General features: G+C 40.3%; 2 protein-coding genes across 3 annotated transcripts in view; one reads left to right on the top strand and one right to left on the bottom strand.

Moving 5' to 3' along the window:
- HACD3 (3-hydroxyacyl-CoA dehydratase 3) overlaps window positions 1-1,759 on the top strand; it is a 39,366-nt gene extending 37,607 nt beyond the window's left edge. For both annotated transcript variants that reach the window (XM_039219136.1, XM_039219131.1), the window contains one exon: window positions 137-1,759. In XM_039219136.1, the coding sequence (XP_039075067.1) occupies window positions 137-213 (77 nt within the window). In that variant the 3' untranslated portion in view covers window positions 214-1,759. The remainder of the gene's footprint in view (window positions 1-136) is intronic.
- A 503-nt stretch (window positions 1,760-2,262) lies between these two features.
- The window catches only part of INTS14 (integrator complex subunit 14), a 30,135-nt gene continuing 13,707 nt past the window's right edge, over window positions 2,263-18,690 (bottom strand). Inside the window, exons 8-12 of the mRNA XM_039219120.1 lie at window positions 17,419-17,563; window positions 16,023-16,156; window positions 7,088-7,206; window positions 4,713-4,778; window positions 2,263-3,091 (exon numbers count right to left, since the gene is read on the bottom strand). Of these exons, the coding sequence (XP_039075051.1) occupies window positions 2,840-3,091; window positions 4,713-4,778; window positions 7,088-7,206; window positions 16,023-16,156; window positions 17,419-17,563 (716 nt within the window). The 3' untranslated portion in view covers window positions 2,263-2,839. The remainder of the gene's footprint in view (window positions 3,092-4,712; window positions 4,779-7,087; window positions 7,207-16,022; window positions 16,157-17,418; window positions 17,564-18,690) is intronic.

Genomic DNA, 18,690 nt, shown 5'->3' with positions numbered 1-18,690 from the left:
TCTAAGCACGCTGCAGGAAGCACAGTGCTGTGGTACATGACAAGGAGACATCTGGAGACCCTCCTTGTCCCAAGAGCTTCTGGTTATAAATACAGACCAAGATTCCCTTTTCTCATTGGCTGCTTTTCTTTTTCAGGGTTGTACATAAATTTTCGTCACCTTTATAAACAGCGCAGGCGGCGCTATGGACAAAAAAAGAAAAAGGTTCACTAAAACCAGATTGAGATGATTTCTTGCCAGTTTGAGCCTAATCTATAATTCTTACAGTTTTACCTTCTTGTACTGATGTAAAAGTTTTTTTTAAAGTTAAATGATTAAATTCTCCCTTTATCCTGGTAACATTCCTGAATTTACTGTATTATCTTAGTGTAGTACTTGCATGACCTGGGTTCCTGGTATCTGATGACAGGTTTGTTCTTGTGTGTTCCATTAATGACCGCAAAAGACTCAGCCCAACTACCACGCACTCCTTGTCCAGTCACTGTCACGTGGGCCAGATACTGGCCAGTCTTATAGCTGGGATTTGTTCTTCACAGCTGTTGCTTGTGAGGAAGAAAAAAACCAACCACTGCCTCTACAGGGAGCTGTGAAAGTGACTCATGCAGGACCTAATACATTTTGTACCCAAGGAGTTACCTGTTAAATGGGGTGGTATTCATTTTTGGAAAACCAAGTTTAACTCGGTCATTGATAAAACATTTCTGAGTCTGAGTGGAGCTAGAGAACGAACACCCATTACCTCTGAATCTTTTAGCTTCTAACACCACCTGCTTCGTGCTTACCTGTGTGTGCATGGGAGGCACAGAATGATTTGGGAGAAACCGGTCAGAACCTTGAACACCATGATCACTTACTTCATTCCTGGCTAAATCAGAACTATTTTCAACACTAGAGAAAGATGAAACATTAGTTAGAAAACAATGAGATTTTAAGAGTTTCAAACCTGAATGGCTACAGGGAATCAGCAGGGTCAAACTGGCAGTAAGGCAGTGGCTGGTAGTGCAGACTGTGGGAAACTGGGAGCAGACAAAACAGACCTATAGGCTGTGCATATACATAAAAAACCTTGTTCTCCTCCTCTGCACCAGCTGAGTCCATTTACTTGTATACCTGTCAGAGTGACTGATAGAACTGACCTCAAAAACACCTGCTTTACTGTTGTTTCACCTGTCTGTGGTCAGACAATGAAAACCGAGAACCTTGGCTGGAGAAGCTTAACAAAGCTTCCTGGCAGGAAACTCAAGAGAGGAACGGTGAAAAATCCAGACACTGCAAAGTTTGGTCATTGTCGAAAACCTTGTTTTCTCTACTACATTCCAAGTTAACCAAGTAAAATATGTTAGAAGTAATGCTTGTATAAAAGAATTTAAGAGCATGATAGCTCTTTCTGTTCTGCCATTCCTGTTGTTCTTGGGGGAAAGGGGACTCAATGAGTTACGTGGTTTCTCTGAGCCCAATATGGAAACTTGGTTTGACCTAAAAACATCTGATTAGCATAGGCTGGCTGATTTTTTACAGGTTCATTGCACTGAAGGATATTTTGCATGTCTGTAACTTCTGTCAACACTTGTTTGTGTTAACTTCTGTTCTTTCAGTTGACTTTCTATGTTTATTTGAACAGATCAGCTTTGCAGTATATGCTGCATCTTTGTGGCAGAATCCTGTATTCTTAGTGATTGTTATAAACTCCTTTATTGCTGTCTGAGAAAGCAAAAGATTGTGTATTTCTATTAAACATTTACAATCAAAATCCTAATAACCTGTGTTTAAAGATCATTTAGTCTGATAGGTTTTCAAGTTGTTAATAATAAAGTCTTTTGTTCAAGCAAAACATTATATAGCAGTTCAGCGTGTTAAATGGTTGCTCAGGTTGAAGCCTGAGAGGGAATAATACCTAAGGAAGTCTGCAGAACAATTTGAAAAGCACTGATGACATAAACAAAGCTTAGAGAAGTTCTTTGACTTGCCTAATATCATGAAGCTAGCTAATGAAATGGTACTTTTAACTGACTACAGTGATTTGTCAGAATCCACTTGGGTGGAACCTGGGTTAGGCAGAGACCTAATCAGTGTCAGAGACAAGGAAGTTCATATGGAACCCTAGGAACTCTGAGGATTTATGAATCTGTGGCACTTCGGAAGCTGAAATTACACTCGGGTGATAGGACAGACTGAAAAGCAAAGACCCATTAGTTTCCCAGTGAATCCATCATAGAAAATCAAGTATTTTATTTTCATTAAAAAAAAACAAATGACAAAACCTTGAAGAAATGGAAATCATTTTATACATTTATGGCTGCTGTTTAAAAGTCTGCATCTCAAGACCTACCAAAGGGTTACCACCAAGTTTTTGCCCAAGTTCTAAGGAAAGATCTGAAACTTAATGGCATTAGACTTCGCAGACAGTCTGGGCTGCTCATTCCAAGAACAGGAGCTTGAAAATGTCCTTATGATTAAGAAAGGAGAGGCAAAGAAAAGGTGCCTTTCAGGAAGTTGGAGAGCCCTTGCTGGTTAGGTTTCCTGAGGAAGTGGGAGAGAGCTCTGTGCTCATCAGTCCTTTAAGTTTCTCAGGACTTATCCCACTTCTCGTGGGAGCAATAGCAGTTTTTTGGGCTTAAAGACTCAGCCCCCAAAAGCTCAAGTCAAAGCCCTAACAGGGCAACCACTCTTCAGAACCTCCCTCAGATTCTAGCAGAGTCCTTGAAACCAGCAAGTGGTGCTTCTGAGGCAGCCTCAGGGAGCTTTTTGGTGGCTCTCACAGAGGTGAGTAAATTAAAGTTTCTACCCTAAATCATTTTCAATTGAAATGACAAAAGAAGGAAGGCTCCCCAAGTCTGCTTCACATTCTTTCGGTGCTGCTCCCAGAGAAGTCTGTGTGCAAAGGTGTGATGTTGTGCTCATACCCTGCGTACTCAGAGGTGCCAGTACTGGCGAGCTTGAGCTGCTGGGCTGCATGGGTCAACTGGAAGGCAGCATCCGGGTGTGCCGTGTCAGGCAGCAGTGTGCACTCCCTTTCCAGCATGTCAGCCACCCCTTTGAGCAGGTCCAGGAAACCAAATGCCAGGGCGGCCTTTCGTAAACGGTTTAGCTCCTGAAACAAGATTAAAAAAACGAAACACCAATGTTTCTAAAATGCATTTTTCTTATCACATACTTTCTAATTGCTGAGCTTAGTTTTCCTTGATCCCCGAACTTCAGTGAGCATTTTTATAGGAGAACAAATGCTGGTACAGAGATGCCAATAACACAAGAGTGTCACAACATGACCAGGTCCTCTACAGGTGATCAGAAAGCTGGCAGCCTGAGTGCTTACACCAAACATGAAGACACACTTGTCACAAATCATTCACTTGTAACTCTCAGGAGGATTACCTTTCTCCTGTTACTCAGGTATGGAAAAGGCGTGCCTCAAACCCCAGAGGGCTCTGAACCCTCTGGTGCCTCCTCTCTGGCTGGGCCTCAGGCCGAACAACAATGAACACGCTTGGAGGAGGCTCTGGAGGATTCAAGAAGCCTGATCTGAGAGACTGCCACAAAAAGAAGGGCCGGGTAGTAGATAGAAGCAGAGAAATACCAAGTGCCCCTAAAACCACTTAGCAGTGCAATCTAGGCAAGCTGTGTAGCCTCTCCAGGTCTCAGTGGTCTCACTTACAAAACAAGAAGGATGACCTTGTCCTTGGCTGCCGGAGGGGCTGACTGTTGCCCGACAGAGGCCCTTCCACATCTGGTATGTAGGACTGTATAAAACCAGAAGAGAAGTGGACTTTCTGACCACCTCTCTACTATCGGTGAACAGTTCAGAAAGATGGCTGACAATTGTGTGTAGGGAAGAAAGGGACTACAGCCAAGTAGTGGTCATTAATGGCCGTGTGAACCTGGCTTCACGGGGAGGAGAGGGCATGGTGGACTGAGCAGTTCTCTGCTTGAACTCTGATTAAGGTTGATTTTCCTTGCCACATAATTAGGTTTGAAGACACCAGTGACATAAAGGTAATGAGGTAACACCCAGACAAAGTAGCACATACGTTCTCTGGGAAGAGATGCTAGCCTGAGGTACGTTGTGTGCACCATAATATATTAGTAGCTAGGCTACAAGTGACAACACGGCATACCTCACACCACCACTTAATTTAATTGTGGCTAAACACCAGATGGACAGGAGAGAAACAAGGAGTGTACTTCAATAACCCCCTCAACTCCACTCACTAGTTACAACTTTATTCCCTCCGTCAACAGTTCTGGATTCAGCTAGGCGGGATCCCAGGGGGCCATCCTTTTGCAATTCATAAAAGTGCAATGTTAGTAGTCATTCCTGAAAGCAGCTTGTCTGGTACAGTAAGAATGCTCTGGAAGATCAGCAGCCTAGGAAGTCGCCCTGGCTGCCTGGGGTTGGCTGGATACTCAAGAGTGCTGATGAGGGTTAAGGGCTTTGACCCACAGATTCTTTCAACTCCTTCCCTCAGCCATTCATAGCACCCCCTATACGGAGGAGCCCTTCTGCAGAGCCAGGCCATTTAAACACTTCTACGTCTTGGATTTTAGGGCAGCAGTGGACCTATCATTTCTATCAACTTTATCAATGAAAAAACTGAGGCATAAGCTAACCATTTCTAATTCCTGTCCATGTTCACTCTGCTACCCCACACTCTTAACTACTGTGGCCCACACATCCCAGGACCCACCCTCTTCCACTGTAATTCTGACAGTCTCACCTTATAGAATGTCTGTGTTTTTTCAGGTAGTTTCCTTGCATTTCTTAAAATCTTCTGTACATCTGTCTGTTAAGTGTAAAAAGATTTCAACATTAGGATTCTGTGGTAATGGGTAAGAATACAAAAGGATCTCTCTAAATGTTTAGACAAATGAATATGGGAACAGAGAATCCCTTCTGAGTTAATGTCACTGTTCTGCTCAACATTAGAAAAGCACCTCCTTCCTTCAAAATGTTTGATAATAAATCCCCTGGTGACAGAAATGAACTTGTCTCACAAAAACATACCCAGTAAATCCATACATCTGTGGCCAGCTGCTTTTTGGCCAGGGCACCAAGACCTGGGGGAAAAGAATAGTCTCTTCAACAAATGGTGCCCAGACAACTGGATACCCACATGTAAAAGAATGAAGCTGGACCCTTGCTTCACAGTGTATACAAAAAACAATTTTTCAAAATGGTGCTGAGACTTAAATGTAAGAGCAAAAACTACAAAACTCTTAGGAAAAAAATTTTTGACAAATATTCATAGTGGCATTATTTATAATAGGCAAAAGGTGCAAACAATTCAAATGTTCATCAACTGAATGAATGAATAAATAAATGTAGCCATCATTAAAAGAAATGAAGTACTGGTACATGCTGTAAGATGAATGAACATGGAAAACATGCTAAGTGAAGGAAGCCAAAACACAAAATTATATGATGCTATTTATATGAAATATCTAGATTAGGCAAATCCACAGAGACAAAAAGCAGATTAGTGGTTGCCATGGGTTGGGCGAAGTTGGTAATGTAGATTGACTTGCTTAATGGGTACAGGGTTTCTGTTTGGGGTGATGAAAATGTTCGAGAGCCACAGAGTGATGATGACTGTATAACATTATGGTTGTGCTAAATGCTACTGAATGGTATACTTTAAAATGGCTGAAATGATAACTTTCATGTTGTGTGTTTCTCAGAATAAAAAATAAATACACCCAAGGGCGCCTGGGTGGTTCAGTCAGTTAAGTGATTTCAGCTCAGGTCATGATCTCACCGTTCATGAGTCTGAGCCCCACATTGGGCTCTACACTGACAGCGTGGAGCCTGCTTGGGATTCTCTCTTTCCCACTTTCTCTCTGCCACTCCCCTGCTTGCTCTATCTCTCAAAATAAACAAACCAAAAATATATACATCCAGACCAGAATAAAATTTTAAAAATAGTTTAAGAAAAATTCAGCTACTCTTCTGACAGGGAAGTGCCATCAGGGATGATGAGAGAAAGAGAGAACCTAATTTTCCAACAAACCCTACCCTCTTAGCCACAACAGGATGTGTCCAGTCTCCATGGAAAGGGGGATAGAAGAAACTGTGCCATAAACCGAAGCTACTTCCTTTGCCAGGTGGCTTAACTGCCTCTTCTCATTTGGTGTAGGTTGAATTCATTGAAGGAACAAAGAAAAAGAAGATGGTGCTCAAATGAGAAAAAGGCTCAAGAAGTGATTTTTTTAAATGTTTTATTTATTTCTGAGAGAGAGAGACAGCATGAACAGGGGACGATCAGAGAGAGAGGGAGACAAAGAACCCAAAACAGGCTCCATGCTCCAAGCTAGCTGTCAGCACAGACCCGACACAGGGCTCAAACCCACGAACCCGAGATCATGACCTGTGCTGAAGTCAGACGCTTAACGGACTGAGCCACCCAGGCGCCCCGAAAAAAGTGATTTTTAAAAACAGTCAGAAAGGAGTACATGTCAGTGGAAGGAGAAGCATCACTGAGTACCTTGCCTGAAAGCAACATACCTTGTAATAGTATCATCTTACCTTCCCATGAAAGTGGTTTTTGTAGAATTAAAGTGTAATGCCATTACTTGGATTCTACCGTGGGGACAGAAGAAATAACCCCATAGAGATTTTTATATCTTTCTCAAAACTGTTGCTAAAGATAAAACCCATTATGCCAATGCCTCACCATGTCAAAAATCTTACACTGAAATTCAATGCTAGGAAAATGTGTCTCTTTAGAACTGACATACTTCCTTATAAAAAAGAAAAGAAAAACCTTATAACCTACATGTTGCTTTTTTGACCTTGGTAGCAGGAAGCTCAGAGACAATTGCTCAAATACAACTATCATTTGCCTTGGGTTCCTGGCACAATGGTCTTCCCTCTTCCTCTAGGTTTTGTACTGCTCTAAATTTTCTAAGAGGTGATTTTGCTGCATACGTGTTTTACTGTAGGCTACCTCAATTCTTTTTTGGAAATAATGATGAACATTAGAAGTAAATGGGTTACTAAGTATCAAAGGAAAGGAAAATCAAATCAAATGTCTGCCTGCCTGCCAGAATCCGTCCTCCTGTCCCCAGTGGAAAGCAACTTGAACTGTAATATTACCTGGAGGCCACTGGGTTTGATCCAGACAGTCACATTCTGGGCATAACTGCGTTTGTTTTTGGGCTGCAGGGGGAATGGGCTCTTATTGTCATCTTCACCATAAGGGTTTTCTTTAGCATCTTAAAAGAAAAGACATTCTTAAAATGATATCTGGCAAAACATAATCAATTACATTTCCAATTAGGCTAGAAGCTCTTTGAATCATTTAATCTTCTACATCCTGTTACTTTCCTAATTAAGAAAATCCATTAACTTCCCTCAGGTTAGGGAATCTGTTCTCAGTAGAAAGCCACTGAGTCTAAACAATCAACTGAGTCCCAGGCAGGTTAAAAAAACAAACAAAAAACAGCTTAATGTTTTTAAAGAGACCAGCTTCACTTACCTGCTTTATATATTGAGTTCATAGAGAATAACATAAATACATGCTACAATACTAAAGTACGTATTTAAAAACATATATAAAAATACATAATACAATTCTATATAGTCAAGCCCAGCACTCTCCAACAGAATTTGCTACAATGATCAAATGCAAGTCACTAGGTCATGCGGCCACTGAACACTTGACTTGTGGCTAGAGTGACTGAGGAACCAAATTTTAAATTTTACTGTTTTCATTAAATTTAAATATCCTCAAGTATCTAATGGCTAGTGGACTGGACAGCATTAGTCTAGGTACTGAGAAAGTTCCAAAGGAAAATGATATATAGCCAAATTAAGGAAAGAGCATGAGAAGAAATATTTTTTGGTGAAGACATACCCCATGTCATCATGGATTATTAGTTATTGCTTCCAAAGATGTAAAGTCAGGTGGTTTTTTTAGCCATGTGAATCAACAAGGATTTCTGTTTTTTCTACTTGCTTCTTGAGCCAATGAAACTTTGCCACAAACTTAGAAAGCAGACTTATATCTGCTGGCTCATTTTATCCTGATTATTACCACCTTCTGGGGTAGACAGAGCAGGGATCATTTCTCCAAGTTCAGGGAGTTTAAATCCCTTGCCCAAATGTTCATGTTGGAAACTGGAATTAGCTTAGTTTCTCTGAGGCAGAAGCTCTCTAACCCCAATCTGGTCATTAATTTCAATGTTTTATACTGGCCCCATGATATCTGTCAGTCCCCTCTCCTCCCAAGCCCTCCAGAAGTATTGGCCCTGCTTTCCAGACATATTTCCATAAATACTTGTACATATATATACTTTTTTAGCCAGGCCAAGATCCCAGCTGTCTTTTTCCATGTAACATGTTTATTTCCAATTTCTCTGACACTATTTCTGTTATTTCCTCTGCCTGGGGTGCTCCCCTTTCCTCATTCATTTATTCCCTTACTCAACTTTTTCACTCATTAGCTATACTAAGACCCCACCATGTAGCAAGCACCCTACTAAGAGTTTGGCTGGAGAAGATATTTTTCCAGACTCAAGGAACTTACAGAATAAAGAATATTTATTAAATTCCAACTATGTGTCAAACACTGTACATATATACCTTCTCTCCTTACAGCAACCGTACAGGGTAAATATTATCAGTCCCATTACAGATGAGGAAACTGAGAGAGAGGCTGGACCTTCACAGGTTTCACCGTGACCCAGCTGGGCCTGGCTGCAAAAGCAACTTTTCTACCACCCAATACCGCTGTTCCTCATGTACCCAAACTTACTTACATTCCAGGTCCAGAGACTATCCCACCTTCTCCATGATTTGTCCCAAGTTTTCTTGGCACATGGTACTTTCTCTAGACCCTTTTCTACTATAGCACCCAGTATCAATACCAAACATTTCAACACCTAATCAGAGTCTATCTTGTACTGTCACAAATTGTTAGGAGCCTTTATGTGGTAACTGGCTTGGCAGAAAGAAAATACTGCATTTATGAAAAAAAAAAAAACCAGGAGAGTCTTAGAAACAAGAAATATGATAGAATTTAAAAAAAAGTTGCAAGATAAAACTGAAGATATCTTACAGACATTAGAAAAGAAAAATGGAAAAATGGGTGGAAGAGAAGAAAATTATACACAAAAATCATAAATAGATGTTCTAGAAAGGGAGAAGAGAGAATACAGAGAGGGGAAAATCAAAGGCATAGTTAATGTTCCCAGAACTGAAGCACATGAGCCGCCAGATGGAAGGGCCACTGAATACCGAGCACAATGCATGAGGGGACCAACAACTAAGTACATTGTTCTGAAAAGTCCAGAAATAGGCAAGATTTCATACATTTACTTCCCATATACCCTTTTTTCAGGAGGAGACATGAAACAGGAGAGCCAGAGGAGAGACATAAAAGGAAGGCGGACAGCTCACCAACAGGCCTAGAGAACAACCAGTTCACTTTATGAAACAAGAGGAAGGGAAATAACTCTAACGGGCAGAAAAAAGAAAGCTGACAAAAAGAGCAAAGAAAAGCTAAGTAAAGTAGAGAGGAAGGCCACGGGAGCCTGGAGAGGGAGGGCTGTCCCCACAGCTTGCTTGCCCAGCTCTTTCCTGGAGTCTCTGAGCAACCTCAGAGATCGGAGTGTCTCTTTGATTACTGCCTTCCTTTTCATGTTAGAATATAGCTGAGCTTTGAACAACATGGGTTTGAAAAGTACAGGTCCAATTACACAGAGAATTTCTTCCATAAATACAAATACTGTAAGTGTATTTTCTCTTCCTGAGGGTTTTCTTAATAACATTTTCTTTTCTCTAGAATACAGTATATAATACATATAACATACAAAATATGTGTTAACTGTTATCGGTAATGCTTCTCTTCATTAGTACTCTTAATAGTTAAGTTTTGGAGAGGTTAAAAGGTATAATCCCCAAATTATTCAAGGGTCAACTGCACATTTATCTTGCCTGCTAGAAAAATGAAAAAAAAAAAATCTAAAAAAAAAGTGCAGAGAACAAGGAATGGCAAATCAAAATGTAACTTGGTATACACCACATGGCTTAGATGTAAATAACACATTTGTCTAAAAAGGACGGAATACTGGTTTAACAACCAAGAACGCTATAACCACATTGGAAGGACAGAGGAAGGGTTAGGGTTAGTGTGCTTCTTGGATGGGTGGGTGGGGATGGTGTTGGTAAGAGAGCTAAGTAGTGAACCTTAAAAAGTAAAAAATATGACATTTAAAATGAAAAAAAGTCAAGAAAGAATTATATATGTATATTAATTAGAAATGTAAATACCAAAAAAAACCCTCCCCAAATTAGAAGTTTTAAGTGGTTGTTTCTAGGAACAGAATGAGAAATAGGGGAGACAGGTATAAACAATGGTATTGTTCTGCATGCCTTGCTTGACTAAAAATAAATAAATAAATAATGACTTCTTTTACATCAGCCATAGAAATATTTTTCTAGGTATATCCCCTCAGGCAAGGTAAACAAAAGCAAAATTAAGCCATTGGGAGCACACCAAAATAAAAAGCTTTTTGCATAGCAAAGGAAACCATCAACAAAACAAAAAGGCAACCTACTGAATGAGAATATATTTGCAAATGATATATCTAGTAAGGAGTTAATATTCCAAATGTATCAAGAATTTCTACAATACCAGAAAAACAAATAATCCAATTAAAAAATGGGCAGAGGACTTGAACATTTTTCCAAAGAAGACATACAACTGGCCAACAGGCACATGAAAAGATGCTCAATATCACTGATCATCAAGGAAATGCAAATAAAAACCATAATGCTATATCACCTTATACCTGTCAGAATGTCTACAATAAAAAATCACACACACACACACACACACACACACACACACACACACACACACTAACAAGTGGCCAGGAGATGGATATGGAGAAAAAGAAACCCCGTTGCCAATGCTGGGCAAAACTAATTTGTAATGTGGGAATACAAATTAGTGAAGCCACTGTTGAAAACACTATGCAGTTTCCTCAAAAAATTAAAAATAGAATTACCATATGATCCATTAATTCCACTATGGTATTCACCCAAAGAAAATGAAAACACTAATTTGAAAAGATATATGCACCCTGTTTATTGCAGCATTATTTACAACAGCCAAGAAGATACGGAAGCAACCCATGTCCATCAATAGATGAATGTGATACGTACACACACACGAGTATTAATCAGCCATAAAAAAGAAAAAGATCTTGCCATTTGCAACAACATGGATGAACCTAGAGTGTATAACGATAAGTGAAATAAGTCAGAGAAAGACAAACACTATGATTTCACTCATGTGTGGAATTTCAGAAACAAATGAACAAAGAAAAAAACAAAACAAAAAAACCCAGACTCTGGTGGTTGCCAGATAGGATATGGGTGGGAGGATGGGTAAAATAGATAAAGAGAATTAAGAGTACACTTATGATGAGCACTGAGTAATGTAATTGTTGAATCATTATACTGTACATCTAAAACTAACACTGTACATTAATTATACTTTAATTAAAAAGAAGGAAAAATACCAATACAAACAGCATTGTATCTACCATTTATTATGTATCTACTGTGTGTCAATCACTTTATACACATTCTATCAACAATGCTCTTAGGTAAGTTTTATTATCAATTATTACTTGTTGCCATAATGGCAATTCTAACCTCATGAGACTGTCATGAGAATTAAAAGAGATAATACACTTCATTGTCTAGCTGAGTGCCTGGTACAAAGTTAAGTTCAACAAAATGTTAGCTCTTATCTTCATTTGAAGAGAACAGACCCTGAGGGAGAAAGAATGAATACAGGGCAAAGTAAAAAGCAGTTCAATTTCAGTCAAGAACATGTGTAACAAACCAAGTACTACTAGATCGGAAACTAGATCAGAAGGAACCTGAATGCTACATCTTAGATTGACAAGTATCTGTGTGATAATGTCACAAGTCTAGGTCAGGGATTGACAACCTTTTCCTGCAAAAAGCCAGGCAGTAAATAATTAAAGTCTGTGGGTGATGGTCTCTGTTGTAACTACTCACTTTGCCACTGAAGCAGGAAAGGAAAGCAGTCCTCGATAACACATCCTCGATGACACATGAATGCATGTGACCATGTAATAAAACTTTACAGTAGACTGTTATTTACAAAACAAGCAGTGGGCTAGTGTGGCCAGCAGACATCGGTTAGCTGACCTTTGAACTAAATGAAAGGTAAAAGAAAGCCGGACTGAGGCAAGAGCAGTGCAAACGAGAAAGTAGAATGAATTCAGGAATGCTACAGAGACTAGGAGGTGAGCAATCTCTTCATCCGAACCCACACACGTGGCTTCCTCTGCCCAGTGCTCTCCAATCACTGCCTTACTTCTCTCCTCTTATGGCAAACTTGTCATCTTTGTTTCCTCATCTCTCACTCATTGCTCAACTTGCCTCCTGGCTAACCACGACTGAAGCTATTCTTACAAAGCCACCAAAAATCTCCTGTCGATGTCAAGTGACTCTTCTTCCCTCTGGGTTTCCATTCCTTCCTAAAAATCTTTAGTCATTTACAACAATCATCCTGTGGCCTCTTTCTCAAGGTGCCAATCCTAATCCTCCTGGTGGCCCTCCTTCAGAGGAGATATAATGCTCACGTAATTTAAAGACTTTTCTTCAAATCAGGAACTCCTTTTCAGCGAGGATGTTTTTCTGCAGAAATCCTGTTGCCCTGTGTTGCCATTGTATTAACTCTAGAGGTTTCACTGCTCCGGAAACAGTTTAGTGAATTGTTTGGTTTTGGAGATTCCCCACTTCAGAATGGTTAGTGTCAATCTGCATGGTGCAGGACTCGTGAGACTTTTAATTGTTTAAGCTTATTTATTTGTTTGGAGGGGAAAGCGCAAAGAGAAAGGGAGAGAGAGAATCCCAAGCAGGCTCTGCACAGAGTCCGGTGCAGAGCCCAATGAGGGGCTCAAATTCACTGACCTGAGCCAAAACCAAGAGTCAGACACTCGACTGAGCCATCCAGGCACCCCAGGAGACTTTAATGTTTATAATATCTAGATAAGCAGGCAGAAACAATGGGCAGAATTTTTCTTGTCATCCTCTCACTAAGGATTTTCTACATCCTCTACCACATTCCTAGCTTTACTCGGGGATTTCAGTTTTGTCTTATTTGGAAGCAAAGTCATATTCTCTTTCCCTGTGTAAACTTTAAAACCAGCCCCTGCATTCTAGTTCAAGAGCTGGCCAACTATGGCCTGCTTTTGAGTTAAAAATGGTTTTTATATTTTTAAACAGTTGGGGGGGGATCAAGATAATATTTCATGACACACAAAAATTGCGTGAAATTTAAATTTTGGTGTCCATGAAGTAAATTTTACTGGAATACATCGTTCCTTCATTTATGTATTGTGCTAGAAAGGCAGAATTTAGCAGTTATAATAGAGAGCACATGGCCTACAAAGTTTAAAATATTTATTATCTGGCCCTTCACTGAAAAAGCTTGCTGACTTTTGGTCTAGGTTCTAGGTTCTATATTTAGTCAAAATCTTTTCTAGGCTTCAGTGGCAAAAGTATCCTTGACTACCTGACATGCATGCACATGTATATAAGACAGAGTATGTAGGTCATGTATCCTACATGTATATGAGACAATATACCTTCTTCTTGAGTCTCTATTTTTTTTGGCTTTTGTGACATCACTTTTTTCTACTCTTCCTTCTAATTTTCCTTTACTAGTACCCTTTCCACTGTCCCCAGTAGTTAGTCTTTCCTAGGGGTTTGGTCCTTATCTCTCTTTTTGCCTTAATTAGTTACATACCTTCCTGAGGGCAGGGCTTCTTAAAGTGCAGATATGGGTCACCTGGACTATTATCACTTGGGTGATATTAAAACTGCAAGTTCTTAGGCCAGAATTCAGACCTACTGAATCAGTCCTACCCCATCTTTAATTTTGGGGTAGGACTGATTTAAAATTTACTTCATGGACACCATCTTTAAGTGGGGCCCAAGAAACAATTTTTTTAAACAAGGTTTTGGTTTTTTTTTAATGTATACAAAAAATCAAATGTGTGAACCACTGGCCTAAGCGTACCTTCATTCACACCATTTTAACTATCAGTGATATGCTCATAACTAAAAATTATATATCCACCTCTGGCCTCTCTCTAGAACTCTTACAGAATTGTGTCTAGGCACCTCCAATTAAATCCTACAGGCATAAACTCAACATGCACAAAAGACACTGTGCATGTTCTTCCCAAGCCTACTCTTCCTCCTCTGTTCTGTTTCTTTTATTTTTTAAAAAAGTTTTATTTATTTTGAGGCTGGGGGCAGAGAGAGAGGTAATAGAGAGGATCCCAAGCAGGCTCTGTGCTGTCAGCACAGAGTCCAACATGGGGCTTGAGCCCACAAACCATGCGATTGTAACCTGAGCTGAAATCGCAGGTCGTATGCTTAACCAAGTAAGCCACCCAGGCACCTTTATTCTCTCTTTCAGTCCACAGTATCACCTTTCATCCTGCAGCCTAGTTCAGAAACCTGGGATCATTCTCGACACCTCCATTTCCTTTATTCTCATATCTAAACAGGGTTGATTCTACCTCCTGAATATCTTTTGGGTGGATCCCCACACCATCTATTCCCAGACACTGCCCTGTTCTGGCTCTCATCTTTACATCTCCAGGACTGTCACAATAGACTTCTAACTGCAGGATGCCCTTACCTTTCCAAATCCACACTCCACAGAATTATCTTTCTAAATGTAAATTTATTAGCTCTCACTTAATTTCAGCCATACCACACAACTTGAGAGGCTCCAGTGCCCAGAATACAAAGTCTCCTAACTGGTATCTCCACGGTTCTCACATGCATCCCCTTTGGTCACTTCCCAGTCCCTGCAGAATAGTTTCAGCTCTTCACACTTCAGATGAAGCCTGCCGTATTCCAGCCACTGCCAACCTCTAGCCTACCATATGGCCCTCCCACCCCTACCCTCATACCTTTGTGTTCCAGATTTCTTTTTTCTATAGGGGTTCCATTTGTCCAGGATGCCCCCTCTTCCTTCATTAGCTCAGCACATCTATTTCTTTAAACACCAGCTAAGGTGTCCCTCCCTCTATGAAGATTCTCCTGAGTTCTCTGGCAGAGCTGATCATCAAGGCCAACTCTGGTCCTGTACCAGTCTGTGTTTATTATTTCACTTTCCACTAGACTTTGGGCAACTAACTCTTGCTAACTTTTATCCTCTAAAGGGTTGGTGGGTAGATGTTCCTGAAATTGAAATGGGCCCAAATGAGTAAAGGATGACTCTACAGTTGGAGCCTGGGTACCTAAAAGTACTTAGGCTTCAATCAGCAGGGGCAAGGAAATCAGAAGAAGTAACTGTTTAGTGGGGGAAGGGTGAGAGACACTGGTTTTTGTAACAAACAGGCTGAGCTTGGTAGTAAGGCAGAATATCCAGGTGGACAGTTCCAACTGGGAACTGGAAATATGAAATGCAAGTTCCAGGGAGAGATCAAGTAGGACAAGGGTGATAGACTTAGGGGAGGCTGAAATTGTCTGTAATGGTTGATGAAATAACCAAGAGAGAATAATAACCCAAGAGAAAAAGGCAAGGAATGACATTTTGAAAATCATGAGGCAAGAGAAAAAGATAAGAGGACAAGAAAATACCAGGAAAATGTTATGTTAGGAAAGCTAAGGGAAAACACTTTCCAGAAGGGAGGGAATTAAATTATCTAGGAGTGACTGAGGTTACCTGGATTGAAAATAGTGCACTGGAGAAAAAAAAAGTTTATAGACAGTACCTTTTCACCCTAAGCAGAGAGAGTATTTACATTTACCTTAAGTAACCTAAATGTCAGTTTCCCTTGACATAAAGTTACAAGTTCAAACATCAAACTCTGTTGGGGTTCTCCATGCACCTATCCAGCATCAGATACCACAGCACACCCATAAGGGAGATCACACAGCTTTCTGACTACACAGTCAGAACCATTCAGAATAGTAGGGAGAAAACAAAGTCAAGGTAAGTAAAATCTGATCTGGGTTATACCTGAAATAGGACCCAACTGTGCCATTTTCCCTAGCCATGGGAGAGGTTCTGGGCCAGGCTCAAAGAGAGACATCATGAGGTTTGATTTCTTCTTGCTGTCAGCTTGGGAGTAGAGCATTCCATGCCATTCAGGACTAGATGGAGAGAAGATGCAAGATCAGAAGAACATCAAGCCTGGGACTGTAAAGTTAACAGCTTGGAGACTGGAGTCTGCTTCAGATTCTTTGTCTCCCTCTCACTCTTCCCCTCCCCCTCTAGCGCTCTCTCTTTCTTAAAAACAAACAAACATTAAAAAAAAAAAATCACAAGGGCAGCAAACAGCCACAGAGGTCAGGAGGAGTAAGGGCTGCAACCTGTTTCAGCTGCCTCCTTGAGTCATTCACAGCAACACCAACACAGAGAGTTCTTCTAACAAAGGGCACAAAGCCATCACCCAACTCCATTGCTGCCTCTCAAAGGGCCCCAAGGGATTCTCATATTCAGAGCCAGTACAAGTAACTTGGATACCAAGAAATACAGCAAACTAATACCTAATAAGAATTGTATTCTTCTTTTTGGACCAGGTAATTTTAACTCAAGTAGAAATGGAGCTTCATCTGAGTATTCCTAATCTCTTCATCTTCTATACCAGTCAACCCCAGGTGATGGCCAGAAGATGATCAGTCACCTCTTCTTTCCTAACAATAGGTATTATAGAGAGGGAAGCAGATGGTTTTGCAAATTTCAAGACTGCAGCAAATGTGAGCTAGAAGTTTTTCCTCACAGGGAAAGGTTGGAGCACAGTGGTTATAAGCATGGGCTCTGGAGTCAGAATGCATGGGTAAGAACCTGGCTCTTTTGTTTACAAGCTGTATGGCCCTGAGAAGTTCCTTGACTTTCTTAAGCCTCAGTTTCCTCATCTATACAATAGGGATAATACTAACACTCTCTGTATAGTGCTGTTCTGAGGGATTAAATGAACTAATACATGCAGAGTGACTACAGGAGTGCCTGGCACGTAGTAAAATGTTCAATCAATGTTCTTGGCATCTTTTTTCATTTAGTTCTACCACCTCATAGCAGAGAAGTCTATGAATACTGCATAAGATCTCAGAGCAAGCAGTAGCACTGTTATAACTGAGTCCCGATTTCCTAGATAAAAATAGAAAAATGGAAAATAGAGAAAGGATAGAATATAAAAGCAATATAAATTAAGAAAAAGGCTGACTCTGTACTGACTTTAGGGAATGATTTAAAGAGTAGTTTATAGAAGGTGATGGTAGGTGGGAAGGGTATGGCAGGGAGAGGAAAAAGATGACGAAGACTTTTCTATTTCCTTTAGAAAAGTCTAGGAAATACTTCATTTTGTAAACTAATTCTCCCTTTCATTCAACCAAAGGTAAACAAAGTTTCTTACCCTAATTGTACTATTGCCACCATTCCTTCCACTTTTAGGCTGCCATGGAGCAGGACACAAAAGTTGGGTATTTTGCCTGCAATCTGATTGGCTGAGTTTTCATCTTCATTGTCATCAGTTATGCCAGTACCCACCTCATCACCTTCTGTGAATAGGAAACAGGTCAGACTGAGACTAGCTACAAAACTCACAGGCCCAAATTATACTTCTAGGCAGTTTCTAGTCTTGGAAGGAGAGTATTTGCTCATAAAGGAATATTACTTATAAACTGCTTATATGGGAATAAATAAGGAAAATTCTTGATCTGGTTTTCCTACATCCATATAAAAATCCATTTTCCCATATTATATGAATACCATTTATATGAAACATCCAGAATACACCAATCTATAGAAACAAAAAGGACATTTAATGGTTACCTGGGGTTGAGGGATATGGGAAGCTAGGGATTGACAGCTAAAGGGTTTCATTTATGGTCGTGAAATTGAAACAGCAGAACTAGCTTCTTAGTATATTAGGAAACATTCAATATTTATTTAAAATTTTTTTAAAGTTTATTTATTTATTTGACAGAGAGACGGAGAGAACATGTGTGAGTGGGGAAAGAGGCAGAGAGAGAGAAGAGAGAATCCTAAGCAGGCTCTATGCTGTCAGCATGAAGCCTGATGTGGGGCTTGAACCCACAAACAGTGAGATCATGATGTGAGTCAAAATTAAGAGTCATACACTTAACCGAGTGAGCCACCCAGGTGCCCAAGATATTCCTTTTTTCTTTTTCTTTTTTTTAATGTGTATTTCTGAGAGAGTTGAGCAGGGAAGGGGCAGAGAAAGAAGGGGACAGAGGATCTAAAGCGGGTCCAGCACGGACAGCAGACAGCTGATGCAGGGCTCAAACTCACCAACCATAAGATCATAACCTGAGTCAAAGTTAGGTGCTTCAATGACCCACCCAGGCGCCACCAGACATTCTACTTTTTAAAAAATTCAATCCAATAGGGGTGCCTGGGTGGCTCAGTTGGTTAAAAGTATGACTTTCGATTTTCAGCTCATGGTTTTTGAGTTTGAATCCCACATCAGGCTGTGTACTGACAGCGTGGAGCCTGCTTGGGATTCTCTCTGCCCCTCCCCTGCTCATGTGCTCTCTCTCCCTCTCTCTCTCAAAAAAAATAAACGCTAAAAAAATAAAAAAGAAATTCCAACCCAATAACTATTCCTTTCCCCAAACTCTGCAAAATGGGCAATTCTACTATCGATTATATACATTTAAGAATA

The sequence above is a fragment of the Hyaena hyaena genome, unplaced genomic scaffold, assembly GCF_003009895.1.
Source record: "Hyaena hyaena isolate Hyena2069 unplaced genomic scaffold, ASM300989v1 scaffold_15, whole genome shotgun sequence".
Classification (NCBI taxonomy): Eukaryota; Metazoa; Chordata; class Mammalia; order Carnivora; family Hyaenidae; genus Hyaena; species Hyaena hyaena.
The sequence above is the reverse complement of the archived record's forward strand: the minus strand, read 5'-3'. Positions and strand labels throughout refer to the sequence as shown.